Genomic DNA, 27,519 nt, shown 5'->3' on the forward strand with positions numbered 1-27,519 from the left:
TCTCTTGTGTAAAATACAAACCTCATAAGAAGCAAACAGAGTTAGAAAAATGATCAAATGCTACTGATAATTCATTTCAACAAGAATTTACTGAGCATCTCCAACTTCCAAGTACTAGAGAAAAAAAATACAAAAACGTGAAAATCTCATCCCTTGCATGTAAATAATTCAAAATGTTCTTGGGACCAACCAAATATAAGCACATGCAATCATCAGAGAAGAATTCAACAGAAAACTAAATGAGTTAGATAGCAACTTATAGAATACTACACAAGATCTGCTCCTAAGCACTCTGCATGGTGGGTACCTTCTAATCACTCTGGAAGGGGCCTATCTTTAGGCTAGAGTTCCTTCCCTTCTAAGGCTTACAGATAAAATAAAGCTAGGTTAATACTTAAAAGATAACAAAAGCTCATTGAGAACAGGAACGGAAGTAAGACTAACAGAGCTGTGCAAGGTAAGACAGACCTTCAAGAAACAGCGCTTGGATACCAGAACAGGGAAGTAGGAAGGGGTGGATGGGGGAATAGGGTGAGGGAAGAGGGCTTATGGGACTTGTGGGGAGGGGAGATCAAGGGAAGAGGAAATCATTTGAAATGTAAAGAAAGAATATATCGAATAAAAATAATCCTGAAAAAAGAGAAAGAAACAGCGCTTGGAAGAATGTATTGTGGAGAAGAGGACAGAGTGTCAGTCAAAGGGAGTGGCTGAGAATTTCTAAGGAGAGTGTGAACCTTCTATCATGACTTTAACAGTTACTGGGAAGGATGAAAATGTATCAAGGAAATCCTTTAAAATCATCCTTGCCCATACAAATACACACACACACACACACACACACACACATACACACACATTCACATGTGCACACACACATACACATGCACACACACACTCACAAAGAGAGTCAGAGACAGAGAATAGAAATGATCAGATCTGTGTCTTGAAAAGGTAATTTTAGAAGCAGAGCATAAAAGGAAATGGATGGTGGGCCTAAACTTAGGCAAACCTATTTGGAGCTCTCTGTAATGGACTAAAGTGAACGTGGATTACAGTGTAGATAGGAATGAAAAGATGGTGGATAGGTTGGAAGAGAGGGAAGAAGGATGGGAGAGAGAAAGAATGAGTCTGATGGCCCTCAGCACAAGCATGCGGTGACCCAAGGAAAACAAAAGCAGTTCTGCAAGAAGGAGCTGGACAATGGAGAGGTCCTAGTGTGCTAGAATAGACCCAGAAAGCTGCTTTGAAGGGTGAGGTTTAAGACTATGTCTTCCAGCTGGGTATAAAAACCAAACAGGTATATGAACAGATAACAGAGAGATGATCCAAGATCCAGCATTCAACAAGTTAGAGAGAGGGCTCAGATAACTCAGTGCATAAGAGCACTTCCTGCACAAACATGAGGACTTGAGTTCAAATCCCTATCATTCACATAAATAGCAGGCATGGCTGTGTATGGTTGCAACCTTAGCACTGTAAGGAGCAAACAGGAGGATCACTGGTGTTTGTTGGCCACCATCTTAGCTCCAGGTTCAGTAAATGACCCAGTCTCAAGGGAATCAGGTAGAGACTGATAGGACAGATCCTCTCTGGCCTCCATATATGCACAGGTGCATCTGTACACCTGAGAGAAAGAAGGGGAGGGGGGGGGAGAGGGAGGGGAGGGAAAGAGAGAGGGAGAGGGGAAGAGGGAGGGAGAGCTAAAACTTGTTAAAATATTAAACAAGTGATTAAATAAAACAATAATGACAAGTTATTATAGAAGCAGAATCACAATTTGTAAATTTGGGGGATATTGGTCAGCATTGTAACAGTCCATATTTTCTAGAGAAGTTATCTTCCAGCCTATATTTTGGAGATAGGGAATATATTCCATAGAGGGCATGTGATTTATACTGTTGCTGATAAACATGAAACAGGATTCCGACAGAACAAGAATTCTTATCCTGGAGTAAGAATGCTGGAGCTAGAAGTGAGCCTAAGTGTGGCCTTGGGTGGGACACAGATCACCCATGTGCTTTCTCCATCACTGCCATGTGGCTTTTCTTCAGTCACAACTGTAGCCAACAAACCACAGCATTATTTGCTCTGCTGATAGCTCTGTCTCCAAAAGAAGTGACAGATATTCTTAATACCATGTTACAGTGCAGTGCATATCTCAGAATAGACTTTATGCTAGTTGTCACATACAATTAGAGCAGACTTGCTACTAAATCATGTCATTTCAGATGCCAGTAGAGAAGCGTACATGTAGTTGTAGCATAAACTGGTTCTTTAACACTTAAATGATGTCACTGAATATAAAAAACATTGAGAGGAACTTAGTGCATGTAAAAAAAAAAAGAGCCCATGGCAGAAAAAAAAATGTTTTTAATCACTGGCTTTGGGAGACAATGGTGGCTGGAATATAATCCTGAGTTTGGAAGAAATCAACATGAGCTCAGGCACAATCACCCCTGCAAACTAGCAAAAGCCAACCACAACATAACATCCATTCATCAAAGGCACATGTCAGCAAATGTCATGGGTTGAATAGCAGAACTCCACTGACTACCCACTTACATGGGGGTTTGGCAAGAAAAGTCTGGGAGTCCGAGAGGAATATCATTTAGAGTTGGATAATATTTTAAACTGTGACAGGGAAAAGGCATTTTATTAGGTGTGCTTTATTGACATCCTCTGTGGACAATGAACCATATTTCTTTCTTCAACTAATTCATATGTACTAGCCGGCACCCACGTGACCCGCTCCGGGACTCTGAGTTTGTCATGTATTATGTTTCCTGATACTGTTTTAATAGAGTGAGCTGACAAGAGACAGCACTCAGGAATCCTGCTGAGTTGGTAGTTCTCGACAAGCACCCTGTATTAGGATAGTGTGCTTGACAGCAATGTTGATTGGCCTGTGAGGAAATCCTGATTTAGAAGCAGATTGATGATGGGTGCCTATGCTCCTCCCTAATGACTATAAGTAAAATCACGGTGAGATGCAGAAGGGGCCATTTGAAATGTTCTACTCCAAGGAACACTTTCCTCACTGACAGCAGAGTCAAGCTGCCAGGTGGATGACTTTCAATCTACCTTGAGTTTCTAGCTTCCTAGGCAAAGTCTTCAAAATAGCGCCACAGAGAACAGACTGATTGTACCTTCCTTTCCAGATTATCTCTATGGTACTTCACTCATCTTGTTATCTTGTGAACCTAAAATAAGTCTTCACGAAATATATCCTATTGTTTCTGACTACTTGTAATTATAAAACAAGACAAATCAGATAAAAAAAAAATACTTTCCATTGGCAGTCTCTGCCAAGAAAGTTAAATCTAATAATGTAGTTAAGGAACATTTAACCAAAATTGTTATTAATTTTTTTTTGCCTTAAAAATCATAAAAGGGCAAAATACTTTTAAAATGTGTTTTTTAAGGTTGGGGCCCAGCTGTAGTGTGTGAGCATCCTCTTTTCATTTTCTTTGCTTTATAAGAACTAGAGTCTCACTCTGCTCCCAGCATGCTGGTAATGCCTATCACACATTTTAACACCACTAAGTTTATATGTATAGCAGAAGCTCTATTACAACAGAGACTGCCACCCACTGAACGACAAACGGCCCCAAGCACCTTGTTTTAAAGTGTAAACGTCCTATAATTTACAAATTTTGATAAATACAGTTGAGGTGTTTGGTAGCTAGATTGAAGGAAGCATTGCCCTTCAATGGATTTACATTTATTTAGTATGGATTTCTCTGTGTAGGAGCATTTGTGCACATATGTGGGGAGGAGCCTGGCTAGAGGCTGACACTGGGTGTCCTCCTCATTTGCTCTCCCCTTTATTTTTTTGAGTCAGGGTTACTCACTGAATCTGGAACTCAAGGATTGCTTAGGCTGGTTGCCTCACAAGCCCCAGAGATCTCCTGTCTTCCCAATGCAGAACTAAGTTTACAGATGCCTGCTACCACCACACTCAGCCTTTTTTTTTTTTTTTTTTAATACATGTTGGGGATCTGAACTCTGATTATCTATACATGTAAACACTTTGCCTACGGACTCATCTCTTCTGCCTTCAGTCCTCTTTTTTAATGCACACCCACTTTAGGCATCACCTAAAACCTTTTAGATTATTACACTTTCCCCAATCCCTTAGTTTTCTGTCATTGTTTTCTCCAGCCATTTCCTTTTACAAAGCATTTGACTTATTTGCAGAAGTATCCCATTTTTCACGTATTCTACTAATTTGCATATCATTTATTATGCTCTGCATTTTTCTCTTGAGATAGGGTCTCTCATGACTCTGGAGCTAGGCCAACAAGCCACAGTGGTCCTTTTCTGTTCCTCCCCCAAAACACTGGGGACACAGACATGAACAACTATGTTCAGCCTTTTACGTGGGTTCTGAGGATTTGAAATAGGAATTCTTGCTCTATACCCTGGGATGCCCCGCCTCATCCACATCACTTGTCACTGAGGATGCTGATGAGGAAAAAGAAGTGAGAGGGTGAGAATCTCGGGAGCTCACTGACAAGCCAGCAGAGCTGAAACTGTGGTATCAGGGTTCAGTGAGACACATTGGGAAAAAGAGGTGGGAGGCCACTGAGGAAGCAACTTAATATTGACCTCCATGTGAACCTACATGCATGTGCACACATTCACACTAACAAGAACATAAACCGCGTGTATTACACCACACACATAACACAACACATACATTTTTAAAGATCGTATTGTACTTGGTTCCATATGGTCAATTCAAGTAAGTACATAATTGAATATATTTCCCTCCTACCTCACTACATCAATCCTTCTCTTCCCTTCCCTTTCTTTGTTCCCCAATTAATAGCACTCTTAATTTTTTACTGTATGCAGTCTTCAAAGATTACCTTTGTCATCCAAATCATGGCCTATTTGTTCTAGCCCAAGATACTACCTACATATGTTGACATTTGGTTACCTGAACAATGGGTACTTGACACTGTAAAAGAGAACGACTTACTGATCAGCTCCTGCCATCTGGGGTTGAATGGTGCCATTTGTGTTTATAAGCAAGAAAAAATTGAGGTACTAAAGTTGGCAATCATTTTCTGGGCTCTCACTATAAACAGCAATTTCTGTTTGGTCATTTTTTTTCTTTCCTCTGGTGGTGTATTGTTTTGTCCTTTTGTTTTTCTCATTAACAACCTCATGAAGGGGTGGATAGGAGCAAAACTAGGAGATCGGCTACAAATGAAGTCATTTGACCTGTTGCTCATTGGTTGAAGCAGAGTCCTAAGAGGCCAATTTGTGGAGCTGGATTATGTCCATGGTCCAGTTTATTTTGGACACACACAACTTCACTCAGAGGCTAGAGACCACAATTCCATCTTCTGCCAGATGTTTTGTACATGTGGCCCATTTTCATGGGGTGGGGTAATAAGCCAATGAGAAGAAATGACTCAGGACAATGCCACCTTATGTGAAGGAAAACAAGTGAAAGTGTATTCCATTTAGGGCAAAACCATTTCTGCGCTTTTGCAGAGTCAATAAGAGTCTTCACAACACATGTTCCATTTATTTATACATTGTCCATGGTTGCTTTGTGCTACATGGCAAGGCATAGTAGTCTCATTGACAAAAATATTTGCTTTCTGGCTCTTTCCATAAAGCTTGGTTCCCCCTCCAACCCCAGCTGTTCATTATTCTACATAAACATTTCCAGAATCTTTAACACCTTAACCTTCATGCTCCTTCTTTATTATATTCCATCCCCGCAGATTATTTTTATCTTAAAATATCCAACTTTTTCTATTTTATAAAGTACTATATGACTATCAGAATATCAAAAAAGTGATGCCTCATTCTTCTCAGATAGTTAATACATTTCACTGTGCACACACAGGCACTTACTGCAATACTGCTAGGGAGTCTTTTATTTGAATCTTTACTCTATTAAAGGATAAAATATGTGAATTTTGTTTGGGGCTTGTAATTAAAGTGCTATTCAGTGAAAGAGTAATGGTGCCCAATTATACCACATTATGAATAAATTCAAATTAACTGTTATTTCCAGAAGACTCAAGTGACTGAAAACCTTTTTTTTTGGCTTTTGTTTTGTTTTATTTTTTGAGAACATGAAGAATGGTTTAAATAAATCACTTGGGATGTGGCATCACACCCGGTACAGATACCATGAGCAGGCCATCTGTCTGCAACTTGAAAAGATATTTTACAATGAGGATTCTCCCTGCAAGTTGAGAATGTATTTCCCAGGAGGCAGTTCTGGAGAGAGCATTCACCTCCAGACGATCTCGAAAACGGGGAATTTGGGGCTACATCTTGGGACACCACACCCACATGCATGTCACTCATCACTGTGGATGGAGATGAGGAGAGGGAAGCCTCTAGCTTCTTCCCAAAGCACAACTCAAATGAATATTCTGGTATAAGGAGTTAATTCAGGAGATAATGGCAGTGAACAGCAGTCCAGAAATGAGTAGAGTTATTCAGGGAAAGGAAGTGTGGTTGTTACCTTTCCATTGCTATAACAAAACATCATGACCAAGGCAACTTATGGAAGAAGGTATTTGATTGGGCTTATGATTTCAGAGGGTTAAAGTCCATGATGGGAGAACAAAGGCATGGCAGTAAAAACAGTTGCAAACTCACATCATGATCCACAATCAGAAGTCAGAGAGGGCACATTGGGATGGCATGGGTCCTTTAAAACCTCAAAGCACACGTCTAATGACACACCTCCTCCTACAAGGCCATGACTCCTAATCCTTCCTAAACTTCTCCACCAACTGAGGACCAAGGATTCAAACATAGAAGCCTATGGGGGCCATTCTCATTCAAAACATCACAGCAAAGGACAGGCACTTGATCATACAGTCCCACTGTTAAAAGCTTGAGAACAACCCCAGTGGGAAATTCAGGACTGGGTTCTGACATAACCTACTCAAGGAAACGGCTAACTTCCAGAATGTTGATGCTTCAGTTCTTCTGTGCTTCTTGACTGAGCCAGAGCAGTCTTTCAAAGTTTCAGGAAAAGTGACATAGACACTGACAGTTGGAAGTTGATCTGCAGGTACTGAAGAAGCAAAGTCATGAAGGGCTTGGGCAGAACATTCATAGAATATGCTGTAGCCCAGCCATCTGCTGTCATCCCTACAAGGAACTTTTTCCTGTCTCCAGGAAAATGGGCATGGTTGGGATGGACACAAATAGAGGCATCCTGCTCTGCATGCTTGTTTCTTATCATGTGGATTCTTCTGCTATGGGTTTGGGTAGGCTTAAAAACACAAGATGGCTTGAACTATATACATTGTAACTGAATGTAGTGTAGGCAGGACATGGAGACTGAAATTGAGGAATACTTGGATAGTAGTAACTTTTCTACTGCTGTGATTTTTAAAAAGTCACAAGGGCAACTTATAAAAGTAAGTGTTTACTAGGCTGATGGTGTCTTGGGGATACATATCAAATGATTCCCAAGAAGGAAGGAGAGGGCCCTGATCCTGGAAAGGTTTGATGCAGCAATGTTGGGGATTACCAGGACAGAGGAGTGGGAGGGGGGTGATCAGGGAACAGGCAGAGGGAAGAGGGCTTATGGGACTTATGGGGAGGGGGGAACCGGCAAAGGGAAAATCATTTGGAATGTAAACAAAGAATATAGAAAAAAAAAGATTCTGTCATAGTAGGAACAACGGCAGCAGACACAGCACTGTGGCTGGAGCTGGATGATGATAACTTAGGTCCTGAACAGCAAGCAGGAAGCAATGAGCAAGTGCTAGCAATGGTGAGAGTCCTTAGCCTCTCAAAGCCTACTTCTAGTGATACACTTCCTTCATGAGGTCACACCTTGCAAACATCGCCAAAAAGCAGCACTAACTGGGGACCAAGAATTCAAAAGACAAAGTCTATGGTGCCCACCCTCTTTCATACTACCATAGCTTGGTTCTTGCCCCAGGTATACAGATGTGAAACCTTGGTATAAATATCTTCTTTTAGATATCCCACTGCTCATGTACAAAATGAGAGTTGCTTTGTTCTCAAATATGCACTTCACTACAAACAGCAGCATACAACCCTTAGAATAAATGAAGAAAATGTGAAATACCTGAAATACGTAACTTGCCTTCTTGAATCTCCAAAGGGATACAGTGACTGTGGCTCTCACTGGAGCCTACTGGAGCTCCACCTCTTTATGGGCATGAAAACTGCTAACCTCTCAGATTTAACACTCCTGAGCTTTTTGCCTGCACCTTTTTGTTCATGTTGTTCTCTGTTACTGAACACTCTGGAAGCTGTAAGGCACCCTGCTCCAGATCGATGTAGCAAGAAAGGAGGAGGCACAGTATTCAGTTACATACAATAATTTCAGTAGTTTATCCTTTCAGTAGCTTGAATTAAACTGCAAATGAACCCCAAATGGCATACCCTTTACTCACCAATATATACATCTCCAGAGATGGTATAGATGAAGCTTGTCCATCCTGGAAAAGGACATTGTATTCTTAGTGTGAAACATATATATATATATATAAAACATACACACATACATACATTTTGTCTCTATTACATGTATAAGCATATAGAATGGTAACAAAAGAAAAGGTTGAGTATGAAATATTTTCTTTTCTTTTAGCTATGTGTTTTAATACTTTAGTTCTGTGAACTACTTATTATATATATTACATATATGCATACTTTTCTCCTCTGTCTCTCATATACATGCATACACAGCATATGCACAAATAAACATTTGTATACTTAAAGAACTTAGAGTGGAGGATCAATGGAACAGGATTGAAGATCCAGAAATGAACCCACACACCTATGGCCACTTGATCCTCGACAAAGAGGCTGAAAACATCCAATGGAAAAAAGATAGCCTTTTCAACAAATGCTGCTGGTTCAACTGGAGGTCAGCATGCAGAAGAATGCGAATTGATTCATCCTTGTCTCCTTGTACTAAGCTCAAATCCAAATGGATCAAGGACCTCCACATAAAGCCAGACACTCTGAAGCTAATAGAAAAGAAACTGGGGAAGACCCTTGAGGACATCGGTACAGGGAGAAAGTTTCTGAACAGAACACCAATAGCGTATGCTCTAAGAGCAAGAACTGACAAATGGGACCTCATAAAATTACAAAGTTTCTGTAAGGCAAAGGACACCATCAAGAGGACAAATCGGCAACCAACAAATTGGGAAAATATCTTCACCAATCCTACATCAGATAGAGGGCTAATATCCAATATATATAAAGAACTCAAGAAGTTAGACTCCAGAAAACCGAACAACCCTATTAAAAAATGGGGTACAGAATTAAACAAAGAATTCTCACCTGAAGAACTTCGGATGGCGGAGAAGCATCTTAAAAAATGCTCAACTTCATTAGTCATTAGGGAAATGCAAATCAAAACAACCCTAAGATTTCATCTTACACCAGTCAGAATGGCTAAAATTAAAAATTCAGGAGACAGCAGGTGTTGGAGAGAGTGTGGAGAAAGAGGAACACTCCTCCACTGCTGGTGGGGTTGCAAATTGGTACAACCACTCTGGAAAGCAGTCTGGCGGTTCCTCCGAAAACTGGGCACCTCACTTCCAGAAGATCCTGCTATACCACTCCTGGGCATATACCCAGAAGACTCCCCACCATGTAATAAGGATACATGCTCTACTATGTTCATAGCAGCCCTATTTATAATTGCCAGAAGCTGGAAAGAACCCAGGTATCCCTCAACAGAAGAGTGGATGCAAAAAATGTGGTATATCTACACAATGGAGTACTATTCAGCCATTAGAAACAATGAATTCATGAAATTCTTAGGCAAATGGATGGAGCTAGAGAATATCATACTAAGTGAGGTAACCCAGACTCAAAAGGTGAATCATGGTATGCACTCACTAATAAGTGGATATTAACCTAGAAAACTGGAATACCCAAAACATAATCCACACATCAAATGAGGTACAAGAAGAAAGGAGGAGTGGCCCCTGGTTCTGGAAAGACTCAGTGAAACAGTATTCGGCAAAACCAGAACGGGGAAGTGGGAAGGGGTGGGTGGGAGGACAGGGGAAGAGAAGGGGGCTTACGGGACTTTCGGGGAGTGGGGGGGCTAGAAAAGGGATATCATTTGAAATGTAAATAAATTATATCGAATAAAAAAATTTAAAAAAAAAAAAAGAACTTAGAGTCCTTGCTATTTAAAGGCCATCCAAAGTAGGTACTATACAGTTTCCTTTTTCAATACATCTGTTTGACAAAAGTTATAGTAACACATTCACTTTATTTCTAAGTGTGTGTGTGTGTGTGTGTGTGTGTGTGTGTGTTTACCAGGTACCGGAAGGGGACAACAGAACCTCTGGAGTTACAGGCATTTGTGATCTGGGTGCTGGGATCTGAACTATAGTCGTCCAAGAGCAATAAGTACTGTGAATGGTGGAGACACCCTCCAGCCTACAGATGGTTTGTTACAGTTCTGTCACCATGTTATAAGCTATAGCACTCCAGTCTATCAGTCTAGCTTCATGTTCAGTTTGCTGTACTTCCAAGTAGGCTGAAGTGTGAATGATGATACCAGTGAAGCTTGTTTGGTTTTTTTAGTTGAGTTCTAGTTTTCAGTGAACACATTCCAGTTTCTATTTATTCTAAAAAAGTGCATATATCAATAACGTGTGCCATGTCCTAGAGGGTTCTGGAGATTGACCTAACTGGGTCATCATGGGAATGAAATATATGGACAAAGAGATGGGATGAGCTAATCTCAATAGAAGCAGTCTCTGCAGGGAAGCAGTCTTCCATCTCTAGACTGGAAACAACCCAGGAGGTGGAAACTATTTTCTGCACAAACTCTTTATCATTTGCCCTTGACTCAGAAGGCTTTGCCATTCCTCGAAGCCTCACCCAAGGAAGGCTTTGCCGCTCGCATGCTGAGAGGCACTGAAGTCCTTGACATGGCTGTGCTCATGTCAACAATACCCATACAGTAAAGACTTTACTTGTTCTCTACAAGGGAAGATCTAAAGCTTTTGGTGATTAACAGGTTTCAGATGGCCTGTAAGATCCCTGGAATTGTCCGCAGAAGTTTTCAAAAAACAAAGGATACTCTGACTTGTGAAGGTGCACATGTGCACACCCTGGCTTTTCAAGGACCCTTGTTTCTTCCTAAAGGATGATACTATGACTCATGACGGAGGCCAGTGGTCAACCTCAGGTGTCCTTCCTCAGGATTCATCTACCTTGCTGCGATTGGCTCTCTCACTGGAACCTAGAACTAGCAGTGCTAAGACCTGGGTGGCTAGCCAGCAAGCCCCAGGGATCTGTGTGCCTCTGACTCCCCAGGATGACATTTCAAACACAAACCACTACTTTTGGCTTTTCCTGAGATAGTACAAGAGTGAATCTAAGCGACCTGAGAGCAATGTGGCCTTGTTCCCTTCCCTCATTTAGTGGTCCACCATTTTTATTGAATCTTTATTTTTGGTACATGCTGTGGGCACAGATAGACATATCAGGAGGGTGCTGTCACTGGTAGTCAAGTGGGACAATGGAAGGGTGGAAGGACCCTCACAGATGCTGAAAACACATGCCAATAATCTATTACTCCATTCTTGTGTGCACACCCTGGCTTTGTAAGGACCCTTGTTTCTTTCTAATGGATGATCATCCCTTCTATTCATGCTCAGCTCAGTTAAAAACCTCTACCCTACAATGAAACCCCTTTCCTCTCGGCTTTAAAAAGAAGGGTTTGGATTGGAAATGGTTAACATTTCTTCTGCTAAGTGCAGATGGCTTAAATTTCTTGTTTATCTTGAGAAAAAAAGTAACACGTTATTTTAAGAATACTAAAGCATGGGCCCTCTAAACTGTAAATCTTTCTGTAAATCTCATTTTTACCCCAACATAAGTGGTGAGCAATTTGGTATTTATACCTTGGGGACTTTTGCCTTTTATGTACTACTTTTGCTTCAAAAGTAGAAAAAATTCAGTGCTGTGTTTTCAAAAGCTGTCCAGATCAGAACACAGAGCAGTAGTACATCCTGTCATGAATGTGTTCTTGTTCAAGTTCTCAATCCTCTCTTCACACTTTTAAGGCAGCTGAAAGGTAGTTCTTTCAAAAAATGTGCCAACACCCCCATTGTCCTCAGTTGCTCGGCTGAGGTCTTTATGTTGGCTTTTTAAAAATTATCCCCATGGTATTTCTCCTTCAGTCCCTGCTTCATCCTCCAAACAGATCACTTGGGTCTGTTTCCCCACCCCCTCCCCGCCCCCCCCCCACCTCCCTGCTTCCTCCTTTAAACAGATCACTTGGGTCTGTTTCCCCACCCCCTCCCCGCCCCCTCACCCCCGCTATAAAAATCCATTCTGGCAAACCCCTGAAGGACAATGTGTGTGCTTCAATGAGCTGCCAAGTGAATGTTCTACGTGCATGTATCTGGTTTTGCTTCTCATTAAAGTAGTCTACTAGGTTACAGAGTGTTTTTGCTCAGTATTACACAATTCACGTTGCACAAAACATTAGAGCTAGCAGAACAGGAGCAGTCAAGCAATCTCCCCTTTATCGTCTTTGCAGCAAAATGTCTACCTATGTGTGCTATTAATCTTTGTTTCATTTATAGAGAGCACTATTTCTTAGGGCTGCCAAAAGGAAAATAGATGTCAAATAGTATAAATGAATGCATACTATATGTTTAAGAAGAAACATATTTTGTTCAAATTACTCTTTTGATAAAAGCAGGATTGCATCAGCCAAGGGTTCTCCTCTGGGCAATTTTGCTTTGGTTTGAATTTTCAAGACATGGTTTCTCTGTGTAGCCTTAGCTGTCCTGGATCTGCCTTTGTAGACCAGGCTGGCCTCAAACTCACAGAGATCCTCTTTTCTCTGCATTCCAAGCGCTGGGATTAAAGGTGTGAAGCACCACCACTGCCCTCCTTCCTCTGTGAAATGTTCAGGTCCATCTGTCCTTCCTTCCTTCCTTCAACTCTTCTCTCACTTTTGTGCCCTGCACTAAAAATTGATGCCACTCTCAAATTTTTGTCATTCTATCAGAAGTCATACAATTTCCCCCTTTACCCCCCCAAAAGAAAAAACCATGGTGGCCACTCTACTGTCTCTTTGCAGCTGGGAAGATCTTCCTTTGGGAAATGACAAATAAAATGTGCTGAGATGAAGATCATATTTTTCTTCTAGTCCCTGCAGACAGTTAAGTCAGCAACACATACAACTCCGATCTCCTTTCAGTCCTAACATAAAACAAATGTACAATGTGGGTTTTAAATATGTAAATCATTTTCTGTGGCATTCACTCTATTTCCAGGGAGGTTCTTAATTCTTAAAAAAATATCCCTAGTGAGAGATTCCTTAGCCTACATTCCTGGGCTTGAGCCAGACCATATTTCTCCTGATTCATTAGAAGCTCATAATTCCAGTGAATTTATAACTACTCTTATGCATGTATGTGGAGAAAGAAGTAGAAAAACATGGCCAGCTGACACACCAAATTCCTAACAGAAGTCAGCTTAGAGAGGGCCAAGGGGCTAAGAAGAGAACATACCTATCCCCACACTTGGGCTTACAATGTCCACCAGACTCCAAAGCAGCTCTGATCCCAGGAGCCTGCATGGAACATCTCAACTTCCTCAGGTAACTCCTCCTCTCTAGACCTGACACCTGGCCTTCTGGGATCAGAGGCAGAACTGCCTGGTCCTCTCCTACCCTCTTCTTCCAAACAAACTAATTTTAAAAAAAAAAGTTTGCTTTGAAATAATTTCAGGCAGTGGTGGCGCAGGAATTTAGTTCTAGCACTTGGGAGATAGAGGCAGGAGAGTTACTGTCTATTTTTGCTTAGGTTTCCCCAAAGCCAACACACTATCTGACAAGCTTTATTATTCTTTGGCTGTAAAATAGTATGTTCCTTTCAAACACCCCCCCCACCCCCCCCCCCCACTGAACACCTAGCACTTAGGAGATTTTTTTTAAACAAATTTTAGCTCACTTTTCTTTACATGCCTTTCCTTTCTACTTTGCTCAACATCTTTGCAGGTCAGCATTTCTATGAGGTTGTGTGCTGGGCCTAAAATGGACCCATGGAAGCCACAACACCAAACCTAAGTGCTCTCTGCTCTCCTCTTGGATTATAAAATACACTAAGCCAAGAGTTTCACGATCACTGTATCCACACCATAGTCAAGAATTCTGCATATTAGAACTGTCTCTCAAACATTGTATTCATGTATAAAACTGTCAAGAAAATAAAACAAAACAACTTACAATAGCATCAACAAGAACCTCATGGTACCTAGAATTGTGTTTTCCCCTGAATATTGTAATTTAGAATAGCTGACATTAAGCTATTCTACTGATCACATAGCAACTGACAGCTCACAATGAAACATAATGCAGAAATAAATAGTTAATGCCATTATAACTAAATTATAACGTATAATTAACATAAATGGCAAGAGGAAGAGAAGTCACTAAAGGACCATTAATTGGTTGGATATGAAACAAAATGGTGGGTGAAAATCACAGTGTGAGTGATACCGGGCTGGTCATTATCTCACCTCAACATTTACCTTCCTAATGGATCTTGAACAACTTATAAAATCTCTCTGTCCCTCATTTTCCTCACTGAAAAAAATGGGATAATCATCCTGGCTCACTCGATTAGGAGGCTTATAAGGTTTATACAGGAAGAGCTTTAGAAAACCAAGCAGAGCCAGATGGATCTTTGTGAGTTCCAGGCCAGCCTGGTTTGCATAGTAATTTCCAGAACAGCCAGGACTATATTATAAGACTCTGCCACCAAAATTGTTCCATTTAAATCATTAAAATACAGTGTGAAGTACGAATGTATTAAGTACTAGATCTAGTCATTCTGCAATCTATACTTTAAAACATCGTGTTTCACAGGAAGTGATACTAGTTTACTGGTCAATTGAAAATAATTTCAAAAAGTGGGCTGCGGGATGTGGCTCCATGATAGAATAGGCCTATGTCTCTGGATTTCAACCCTACCACCACAAAGAAAAAAAAATGCAAAGAAAACTAACTGCAGAAAAGTAAAACAACAAAACACCCCGTAATGTTGAAAACATTTCCATGAAATTGGGTCGGGTAATAAAGATTAAAGAAATGACAGAATGTACCAACCATAAAAGAACAGATTAAGAACTTAATGATGATGTTTATTTATTACAAGATAGGAATAGCACAAAAAAGTGAGGTGTAAAAGGAGAAGATATTTGTAATGCAAATAAGTGACAATGACTTGAACTTGGAACAGACAGAGTTGTTATAAAGCAATATGAAAAACAGATACAGCTCACCCAAATTAAAATTAAAACAATAGAAAATATTTTGCTGCATAAGCTTATATTTCTGCCTCTGGTTCATGTTCATCAGTGCTTGGAAGACTAATTGGTTTATATGAATAACTGTTAAATGGATGCTGCCATTATGAGGGAAGGTATGATCAAGTACTCTAATGCTCTACTCCTAAGCACTTTGCCAGGCTCTATACTTAGTAACAGTATACTAGAATACTTAATTCACTTCAATTAACAATCACAATTGCTGGGCCGTGGTGGTGCACGCCTGTAATCCCAGCACTCTGGGAGGCAGAGGCAGGTAGATTTCTGAGTTCGAGGCCAGCCTTGTCTACAGAGTGAGTTCCAGGACATCCAGGGTTATACAGAGAAATCCTGTCTCGAACCCCCCCCCCCAAAAAAAATACAATTACAGGAATGACCACAGGCCAAATTGAGTATTTGATATAGTGAGTAAAAATTTTACTTTATCTTTAATAACCCCTCAATATACAATTCTACATGTGTTATTCATATTTGGGGGCCCCTTGTTAACAGCAGAGACACTGTAGGAAGACAAACACGAGTCAGTCTGAGAGACCCTTGTGTGTTTTGCTAGGTTTTTTTCAAATCGTTAAAGAATATCACAATGAGCTGGGGATGTGGTTCAGTGCTAAAGCATTTGTCTGTCATGCATGATATCCTGAGTTCCAGCCTCAGTATGGAAAATAGGTCATAAATTAGAGTGGAGGAAATCATTACTCATTTTTGAGCCACTGGCCATTTAAAAACTGGCTTATACTTTGCACAGAAACAGAAGTTGTGTTCTGGTTTTTCTAATTTCATTTCTGTTGCTGTACTAAAAACAATCTGGCAAAAAGCAGTCTGGGAAAGAAAGGGTATATATGGCTTAGAGTTACAGGTTAGAGTCCATCATTTCAGGGAAGTTACAAAGGCAGGAATTTAAAACCCTAGTTGCATCACCCTCACAGTCAAGACCAGAAACAAACAAAAAGGCATACGCTGCCTGCCTACCTGCCTGCCTGCTTGCTTGCTCTGAGCTGGCTTTCTTCATTCTTACAAAGCACACAGTCCAGCCCATGAAATGGTGCTGCTCACATTCAGGATAGGTCTATTCACTTCAATTAACAATCAAGGCAATCCCTCATAGACATGCTCACAGACAATCCGATCTAAATAATTTATCATTGATATGCTCTTGCCAGGTGATTTCAGGTCGTGGCAAGTTGACAGCTAAAGCAAACCAGCACAATGGTGAACTCTAAGATGATCCCATGATTCCTGCCTCCTGGTGTTGTCATATTAATAATAAAAATCCAAACCCACATTTCTGAGTGTGACCTGCACCTAGTGGCTTACTTAAGGTGAGTACAAAAAAAAAATAAGAGGGTATGGCTTTTGAGATTGTATGGCTTTCTCCTTTGCTCCCCCACATGCATGCTTTGATGAAACCAAAGGCCATGCGAGCCATCCTATGGAGAGGCTCAAGTAGCATGGAACAAGGAACAGTCTTGAACCACTGAAGCCTGCCAACTATCACATGATCATGAGTTTGCAAGAGTCTCCTTCCCATCACAGCTGACAACAAGGATGTTGGCTGATACCTGCGTTACAGCTTTGTAATAGTGCCTAGGCCAGAGAACACAGCCATGGTTATGAGATTATACAAATAGATTTAAAAGCACTAAGTTCCAGATTGATTTGTCATACAGCCACATAGGTAACTGGGCCTACATGTAGGACAGGAGCCTACAAATGAAATAAGTCATACAAAAGGTAAGTGATTTAAGCATGTTATTGGGGCCAGAAAATCATGCATTCCTTCATGGCCAGGCAAGATAGGGGCTGTGACTTGTTAGACAGTGTTGTTCAACATGAGAACAGATAGCTACAAAAGGAAGAGGTATCTTCTCTCAACATATATAATTTGTTCATGAGTGTTTAAGCATATTTCACATACATAGGTAACTTGTATAATAAAATTCACCTAAAGATAAACTATATAGTTTGGTATTAATCTTTAGTATTTCTAGTATGACTTTCAACATTACAATTCCATATATATATATATATATATATATATATATATATATATATATATATATATGAGTGTGTGTGTGTGTGTACTATATAAATATGATATATATTGAATTATTGAGGACTTGGGGTAGAAAATACCTGATTTTTCTTTCTCAACAACTTATTGCGTATGCTTTCATCATCGGTGTCATCATCATCTTTACTCTCATAATTATCAAGCACTATAAAACAGCAGAATGCTGTAATCAAATGTTTCTGTGCCACGAACCTTAGTTATCCTTTGGAAAAATGGAATGTGCTCTTATTAAATAAAAGGACATATTAGGAAATGCTATGAGAAAAGTTTTATTTATTTATTTATTTATTTATTTATAAAGGCAGGTTTATTGGGATGCTGCTCTCAAGCAATCAAATTTATTGGCCCCAAGGACTGAGTCCAGGGAAGTTGCCATTGGGAAGGGGGGAGGGGAGGGAGAGAAAAAGAGAAGGGGAGCACACAGAGAGAGGAGGAGCAGTAAGTTTTAACAGCAGCAAATTTACAACAGTAAAATGTATAGTAATGTATTAGTTACATTAAAAATTTACCTGAAGGCATCCTAATGTGATTTATTAGTACACAATATTGAAATCCACTTTTACATCTGAATGGCAAAGAACTGGCTCTTTTCCTTTCCCTTCCCATCCAAGTCAAATACAGAAGCTGATGTGTACTGACATTGTTTTAGATGCTATATTAGCTTCCCATTGTTACTGCAAGAATCATGCTAACATTACTCTGCTTCTAAGTCATAGCTCCTCTTTCTCTGACTGTCCTGATGACAACATGCCCACCTGGATTATCTAGGCTAATCATTCACCATTAGTTGGTTTCTATATCTGTAGCAATACTAAGGCAATCTGATTTTAAAAAACAAAATTAACTTTGGCTCATGATTTAGAAAAATGTTTCTCAACCTGTAGATTGTGACCCCTTTGGCGCACCTCTAGCTCCAAAAATATTTGCATTGTGATTCATAGCCTAGCAAAATTACAGTTAAAAAGTAGCAATGAAAATAATTTTATGGTTGGGGGGGTCGCCATAACATGAGGAACTGAATTAAAGGGTTGCAGCATTAGTAAGGTGGAGAACTACTTGTTTAGAGATCTTAGTCCATGGCCACCTTAGGCCATGTCCCTCCTGGGCTTATATGAGGTAGTAAAACATGGTGAACATGAATGGGAGAGGAAGCATCTCACTTCATAGCAGCCAAAACTGAAAATACATAAAAAGAAAGAAGGCCTCAGTACCTCCCTCAAGGGAACATCCCCAAAGACCTAACCTCCCTTAGGTATATCCTTCCAGAGTTGCCTCCAAAGCACCATAGTGTAAGTACCAAGCCTTCAATACATAGATCCAAACCATAGAACCCTCCCTACTTGCCAAGTGCCCCCCCCCCTTTTAGACAAAGTCTCAAGTAGTTCAGGTTGACTATGTAGTGAGATTCCCTTGAACTCCTGATCCCTTATCTTCTGTGATGAGATCCCTGATCTCTTCTGTGTCTACCTCCTCACTATTGTGATTACATGTCTACATGAAATACACATGACACTTCTCTTTCTCTGGTCATTTTGAGACAAGGTCTCACGTAGCCTAGAGTAGCTTCAAATTTTCTATATAGCAAAGGATGATTTTACCTTGCCTAAGCTTCCCGGGGTCTGGGATTATATGCAAGCTCCACCATACATAGCTGCAAAGGCCCGTTTGCCATGTAGCACAGCTTTAGGGCCTGGGGATTAGTACATGGACAACCCGAGGGAAAGAGGACATTATTCCAGAGCAGTATACTCTATGTTGTCTGAAGGTAGTTTTGTTATCAATTTATCAACACCATAAAGAAAAGTTTTAAGAGAAAGAAAAGGTTCACTGAATGGAAAATGTCCCACACCATAACAGTTTTCTATTATGAACACTCTAATCCATGCTATAAAGTATCTAGGAGCAGAGGTGCTGTCTAGAAAGATAGAGAAAATAAACAAAGTGGCTGTGGAAGGTCAAATGTTGATATCAGTTAGTACACAAAGGGGACCTGAAGAGCAGAAAAAAAGATATTTTCCTAGAAATCTGAACTTATGTCCCTCATGATGAATGATAATAGTGTCGAAACATCAGTTTACAGGAAGAAAAATCAGATTGCCTTTTGAGAGATGTTAAAAGTCACCGTGCAAAAAGGAGACCCTATGCCTTCTTACTTTTAGCCAAGAGCTAATGAGAAAAATGTGTGGCCAGTGCAAAAGAAATCTGGTACTGTCAGAAACTCGACAAATTAGATTCTTTGTAAATGATGCATCATCAGGCTCAATTCCTGATATCAACTGTCTTCCAAATCCCCACTGCAAGGAACATCTGTTTTCTGCAAGATTAGCAAAACCCAACGGAAACGTGCCTAGCCCAAAGGCAAGAAAGAGATGGTAAAAAATGATCCTAATACTATTTATGGGAAAGAATTCAGATAAAACTTGATAGGGTTCAGGAAGAATGTATCCAGGCCCTACTTAATTGTTTTTCCCTTGGGACACAGGCATTTTCCTGGTATCAGAGATGGGATGGTAGCAATGTGTGCTTTCATTTGATCCAATTAGTCCAGAAGTGACACAACCAAGTCAACATTAAATTTGACTGGTTATGCCAGAAGCCAAACACCACTGAGATATCCATGTCAACATTGCTTTACCATGAGTAACACCATCGAATATGATAAACTAAACATGTCTGGGACACAGCCAATGGACCACACATTTCAAGGAATATTTGATGCAACAAAGCATCCAAACAAAATGAATTTAGACAGTTCTTGGAGCTGCGATGGAATTTGACCTAGGAAAAAGAGAGAACGGGTGACCTTGACTGAAATAACTTTACAATAAAATACAAACTGCCTAAGTTGATGCCTAGTATGTCTGAATATAAACAGCCAATATCGTGGAAACTGCAAATAAATAAGTGGTTTAAAATCATCAATTAACTGTATTTCAGACAGAGGACAGGAAAAGGGTCAAACTTTAGGACTTGTCACTTATTCTATGCATTTACACGCAGTCTTTGCTAACTGAAACATAGTTAAACACAAAGTTCCTAGAAGGTCATGCAGATATTGGGAATCTGCATTCCCAAAAAAGCAGCTGATTGGGCTTTCATTTGGTTGTTTTTCCTGACATGGCTACCAAATTCCAGAACCCATCATACCTTTAGGAATGGGCTGGGAGTGCTTTGCTCCTTGGTCCAGCTTGAAGTCCAGATATAAGGTTGGTGTGCGAGTGTAAACCTTCGACTGGAAAAAAAAAGGGGGGGAAACCATCAAAAGTTTTCTATGAATAAGTTTCTTTTTAAGAATATTTATTGTGTATATATGGTGTGTGTGTGTGTGTGTGTGTGTGTGCATGTGTGTGTGTGTGCGTGCGTGTGTGTGTGTGTGTGTGTGCGTGTGTGTGTGTGCATGCACGTGTGTGTATGTGTGTGTGTGTACATGTTTGTATGTGAGGGCATGTGTTGCCAAAGCACGTGAGAGGACAACCCACTGGTCCTTATGTTCTGCCTTCCTTAAGACAGAATCTCTGTTCGCTGATGCTCTGTTTATTCCAGGCTAGCCGGCCCTCAAGCTTCCAGAGACTGTCTGGTGTTCACTTCACCATCTTACCACAGGAATGCTGGGATGGTTGACATGCGCCACTGTGTCTGGCTTTTATCTAGATTCCAGGGATTTAAGGACAAGTTGCTAGGCATACATGGCAAGTGTTTTCACCTACTGGGTCATCTCTTTGGTCCCAGGATAAGACTCCTTCCTTCAGCTCAGCCTTTCTGTAGTAGGCCTGGGCCCATTACATCTTTGCTTCCTCCTGGTTTTACAATATTATCAGGAAGCTAATTTCTATAAGGTATTTATCTCCCTATAGCTCCAAGGGCACTACATTAGGGTTTTGATTGGCACATAATTATTCAAATTTTGTCAAGTTTAGCCTTATACCTGATATGGAAAGTCATCTTATACCTAACTACATGTGTATTACACAGGGCCTGAGACAGCCATTTCCACATTGAAATTCAAATAAGGAACTTGCATATTACTTTTTTCCTCATTTGGACGTTTTGCAGGGGAAAAAATGCTGGCTGCCTGCTGGCTTTACAAAATCTGGACCCCCAAAGTAAGACAAACTTCATCAGGTCTTCCAGTATAAACCATGGTTTTGATTTCATCAATAGCTCAGCAGAGGTGGTAATTCAATATGTCATCCTGAATTTCTTGCAGTGCAGATGAAAATCTAAAGGATTAACACTTGCTGCAAACTTTACTATGTCTCATTGCTTGCACAAATGCCCAGTGATTATTCAATTTTGGTTGTTTTTTTTAATTTAAAAATGTACATGAAAATGAAAAAAAAAAACACAGAATGCCAAGCTTGGAGAAAACATGGAATGACTGACAGCCTTCATACATGGCTGCAGGGACTGCAATTTAGTGCAAACACTTAGAACAAATATGGCTGATATGTGATGCAGATAAACACGTAACTTTTGACCCAATAATCCCACTTCTGAGTGTATTTCCAGCAGAAATGTCCACCAGAAGACACATAGAGGAAGCTTAACAGCCCCAATCTGGAAATAACAACATCAGGATTATTTCCCCCAACATGTAATAATAGAGTAGACAACCGGATGACAATGTAATTTAACAGTGAACTGGTAGGGACAAAAAATAAACCTAACTTATGCAACAACTCAGAGGCACCGAGGAAAGATGAAATTAAGCAAATCAAGGCAGATTTCATACTTATAAAGTTCAGAACAAAGCAAAATTAACTGAGAAGTAGTTGAGAAGGTTAACTGGTAGGCTACACGAAAGAGCTCCACAAAGGAAAAAAATCAACAAGAAGACCGCAGGGGAATTGTAATGTTCTGCTGTTTGGTCTGGCTGCTTATTTCATGGATTCCCCCTCCCCCCATGTCGTATTCTCAATTTGTGTATTTTTCTATATATAAATCGCATATTCATAAAAACCTCATATGAAAGCCACACATGTAACTTGAAACTAGACATGAAGGAAGAATCTAGAGTCCAGGATTACTACCTTTGATAAGGACATGATTTTGGAGATTTTGAAATCTGTATATGAATATTTCTGCTGTTTTCAACATTGACTTTTCAGAACCCAATCTACAGTGGCTGCCATACAGCAGGTATTTTAATAGACATTGAAATATGTTTCACAATGAAAAAATTCCAAGTGTAACCCTGCATTCATTGACACCCTACATAAAATATTCATTAATATATTTATAGTATATTTATATTTATATTATATGTTTATTAATATATTTTATATATGTAGTCCCCGTGCCTGTCTTCAGGACAAGAGCATTTGGTATGGTCAAAGAATATGTCTTTGTATTAAATTAGAATTATGAATCATGAGGACAAACAAAGGATTTTTTTCCCTCTATGGATGTCTCCTATAGCAGTAGTCTTAGGTTTTTGGATGTTCTGGTTTCACATGGTGTGAAAGACCAAGCTGCATTTATTCAGTTTCAAAGAGTAGAACAACACCCCCCTACACACACCTAAATGAAACCAGAGAGCCCCAAGACATCAAGTGCAACTTGAAGCTAAAGATTTACAACCACTCTGCAGAGTTTGACATACACATGAAACAAATGCAGGACACGAGGGACATGAGATCTGGTTGTCTAGGGTCATTAGGTGTGTAAGGCACCATCTGGAAAGAGACTGTTTACATCCAAAGATGCTGTCTAAAGTTACCTCTTAAAAGATCAATAGTGAACTTCACATAGTCTCAGATGACGCCTCTATTCAGACAGCACTGAACTCTTTCAAGAGTTCCTAGTTCTGCTTAAGTATCTTTTTTATCCTTATTTCCCTTGGTCTTTTTAAATATATAACACCCCATTCCAAAAGTCAGTGACAAAGTCAATAGGTCGACCTTTAAACTATCTTAGATGTTCAAAGGCCCAAGCAAACAGCATCTCTTTTTTTTTTTTAATTTTCTATATTCTTTGTTTACATTCCAAATGATTTTCCCTTTCCCGGATCCCCCCCTCCCCATATGTCCCATAAACCTTCTTCTTTCCACCCATTCTCCAATCACCTCCCTCCTTTTTCTCTGTCCTGGTACTCCCCTCCAATGTTAGATCAAGCCTTTCCAGGATCAGGGCCCTCTCCTTACTTCTTCATGGGAGTCATTTGTTATGCTAATTGTGTCTTGGGCATTCAGAGCTTCTGGGCTAATTAATATTCACTTATCTCAGTTTAAGTATCTTATCTGCCTCAGGAACAGAGTCAGTGGCCTTACTGAACCTACAACAAAGATATTAACCCCAAGATGCTTGACTTAATTTTCACTAGCATGCTCCCAGAATGCAGGCATCTCGAGTTGGAAGGCAGGACTATTGTTTAGTATATTGTTATGCCCTGGTCATTAGCAAAGGACCCATCTTCTTTTGCGTTGAATGCAGTCATCAAAGGATCTTGCGGGAGGCTTGGCTGGAGTTTAAGTCTATTCAGGGCTTGAAGCTCTCCACTAGAAAATGAAAATGCTTCTCCACAGTGTAACTTTTCAATTGCCCTTGTGATTTCTGAGAGTAGGGCTGCAGAGTGGAAAGAATGCGGCTGGGATGAGGACGAGCACTAGAGGTGTGGCCCGCCATCGGCTAACTGGCTCCATTCTCAGCCTCCAGTTTGCACTTTAGCTTTGCCCTCCTGGCTGTCTTCTTTTTTCCTGCCTCCAGAACATGATCCATTCTCTAAGAGAACCTCTCTAAGTAATTTCCCTCTCTAAGATGCAACCACATGTACATCACACACCACACACACACACACACATTTTGTATTCATTATATGGATTCATTTGACAAATTTGAATAGGAACCAAGGAGAGGCTTTATGAAGCCATACAAATCCTATTGCAGTAACAAAGGGGACTTAATGAAAATGTCTTATTCATTTTAAATGTGCTTTTTGGCAAGACTAAAATACAATTTCCATTCTAAAATCCCTTTGTATTGAAAATTGTATTAAAGACATCAATATAACACACCACGAACAATCAACTGCCTAAATGCATATTTTTATTCTTTTATTTCCATGAATGTATGTAGGTACATGTAACTTCAATTTTTTAAGCTTTATTTTTAATGGTGGTTCTTAACACTTTAACCTCCCTCCTAGCCCACCACCCACCAGAGGTATTGGGAAAGAAATGATACGAGGGAAAGTGGACATGTTTATAAAGGTTCTTTGAAGCAAACCCAATCTCTGTTGTCTCAACATCAGCAGTTCAGTTCACAGGTTAGCAGCAGTAGCTCAAACACTTCATGAATACATCAGCAGTCCAGTTCATCAGAGTGTTAGCAACAGTGGTGACATGATCTAGCAGAGGTGGCTAGGCCTCAGCCTCAACACAAGTTAGCAGGAGGGATCAAGGAGGAAGACCAGGAATAGTTCCTGGATATATCTCTCTCAGTGGAGTGAAGATCAGACAGATCAACAAGAGTTACACAGCTAGCTCTACCAGAAAGCCAAGCTTGGTCTCCATCACTGTCCATCAAGTCCTATTTATAGCTCTCAAAACATCACATGTCCTCCAGCACATGCATCTGTCTCAGCCTCAGCACATGCATCTGTCTCAGCTGACATCACTCTGCCAATCAGCCTGAGTCCGAGGAAACAGCAAGAAACTGCAGTGTACCAATGGAAGTTTTGGGTGCATTTCTTTCTACAGAATCCTGACAAATAGACCTCAACTATACAATGTAAGGCAGACCAATACATGCGTGTTGTTAGCAAAAAAACTTTCATCAAATGTCCTTTCACAGTTTGCTTTAGCAGAACATCCTTTCTCCCGTGTCTGCTTCAGCTAAATATTCCTTCATGAGTCTGCCTCAGCTTTTCACCTGTGTCCACTTCAGGAAAGCACCCCTTCACATGGTTGCTCCAGTAAAGCACCATCCAACCGATTTTCCAAAGAACCCTTAAATTTCCATTTCAGTACACACACACATAATACAGGTTTTATTTGTTTTTGTTTGAAAAGCAAGCAGATTTTGATTTCTTTTAATGTCTCATCTAGGAACTCAGTTGAAATAGCAGATATAAATTGTGTTTATTCAACTCCAATGCCAATCTCAAATATACTTTGAGAAACATTGGATTTACTACTTTTATTGCACACCAATAGGCACATTGTATCCTTATGTTCTGTTTTTGTGTATTTTTATATACAATATTAAAGTCTGAATAGTTACTGAAAATAATAGCTTATATATATATTTTCTCTTTCTCATTAAAATGAAACTGTTCATTGGCTATGTGTCTATGATAAACTGGAACAATAATCCCTCAACAAATTTCAGTATTGACATACAAAATGAACTTAAATTACAGCAATGAAATTATTTTCTCTTACCTCTTTTTCTGGTTGTTGAGTTTTTGTTTGTTTGTTTGTTTTTGGTTTCAATTACCAGTGCACATGAAGGAACAGAATTCCAAAGCTATTTTTCCTCCTCCTTTCTTTCTATGTCATAATTCTCGATTGAAAATGTTTGTGAAATGCTCAAAAGTGTTTTAAGCTTGTATTACTTAAAATCTTATTGTTTGGGAGTTATGCAATCAAGTTGCAAGAACATAAGCAATGTATCCTAAGAGATTAAGGGTACATTTTCCTAACCTACAAAAGGGGCACTGCCAATTCAGTGGTAGGGACTGGTCTCTATTTCTCTATAAACAAGTCAGCATTAAACCCCTAATGAGTCTCAGGCAACACTCCTATAATGATCTCTAAATATTCAAGACAAAATAAGGCCTATTAAACCACTTCCTTCCAAAATCCAACTACTTTCCTTTCTTCAAAGCCTTCCCATTACCCTGGCTTTTGGTATCATACCCTAGCCAGGCTGGCTTCCTTCCTCTGCTTTTATTTATAAATCTGACCTTAATTAGGAGATGGAAATTACTCCCATATGGAACCCATATGCTTAAAAACATTTTCCCAGGACAGAGAGAGTGCTGCTCTCTGTGACTGTGGCAACATTAAGTATCTTCCATTTTACAGATGAAGGCTGTCTGGTTATAATCTTGAGGGTTGCTGTGTGCCACTGAAACAAGTGTCTGAGGTCTAGTGTCACAGGAGAATGCTGTATAAATGCACTCACATTTCTTTCAGGAGCTACTTTGTGAGGGTTTTTTAAAGTATCAACTTTATCAATTGACTATAATAGCTCAAGTAAGTGATTAGTCTAAGGAGCTCCTTAGGGAATAGTAATCCCCAGTACTCTCTAAGAGAAGCAAGCAGAGTTGTTAGTGTCTAAGCTCTCATTATCCTATTGGGCCACCCTCCGAGTGTTGCCTATTATGTTTTGTGGGTGGTGTGGGGGGTGTATACTGTTGCAAGCTTATGATGAATATTATTGTAAACCTCTAACCACATTTCTGGCTGTTTCCCTTGTGGGTGAAATTAAGAGTCTCTAGGTCTAGACACCACAGCCAAAAGCAAATTTGTTAACATAACTGTTTGGTTAGACATTGTTTTTTTTTTCCCCTCTGAAAATATACACAGCTAGTCAGTGTCTTCTCTCAGCTCTATAATTTTGCTGCACTTCAGAGCAGGTTTGAAACACCACAGTTTTTACATCTAATCTGTTGTTACAAGGTTATATATTCTAACCAATTCCCTATTTGGACATTTATATATTCCCCTTATTATAAACACAAGGGAGAATAATTCATTGCTAATGAGGAAAAACCTAAAAACAAACTAACCTGCTTAAAACTTTTAAAAAGTGTGTATGTGGTTGTGTAAGAGTAATAGAAAAGAACAAGATTAAAGACAATGTCTCTGTAGTACATATATTTGTTTATTTACTGGGGCAAAACATCATTACATTAATTTCTTACAGTAAATGGCTTGCTTTCAACTAAATTATCTTTTATCAAGTCACGTGGGGAAGCACCTGTAAGAACAGTGCCCATCTCATTAAAACACTGACCATCTTAGCTCTCAATTTAAGAAGCAGAAGTTGGTATTACCATACTTTTTCAATTTGACACTTAGTTTGCATAATATTATCAATTTAACAAAGAATACTAAATATTGTTATAATAATAATAATAATATATTGAACATATA

General features: G+C 39.7%; 1 protein-coding gene across 2 annotated transcripts in view; it reads right to left on the minus strand.

The window, feature by feature from the left end:
- Pir (pirin) overlaps positions 1 to 27,519 on the minus strand; it is a 118,715-nt gene that overhangs the window by 18,473 nt on the left and 72,723 nt on the right. For both annotated transcript variants that reach the window (XM_052171654.1, XM_052171653.1), the window contains 2 exons: positions 20,567 to 20,651; positions 8,418 to 8,462 (listed from right to left, as the gene is read on the minus strand). In XM_052171654.1, coding sequence (XP_052027614.1) covers positions 8,418 to 8,462; positions 20,567 to 20,651 — 130 coding nt within the window. The remainder of the gene's footprint in view (positions 1 to 8,417; positions 8,463 to 20,566; positions 20,652 to 27,519) is intronic.

Source organism: Apodemus sylvaticus, chromosome X, assembly GCF_947179515.1.
Source record: "Apodemus sylvaticus chromosome X, mApoSyl1.1, whole genome shotgun sequence".
Taxonomy (NCBI): Eukaryota; Metazoa; Chordata; class Mammalia; order Rodentia; family Muridae; genus Apodemus; species Apodemus sylvaticus.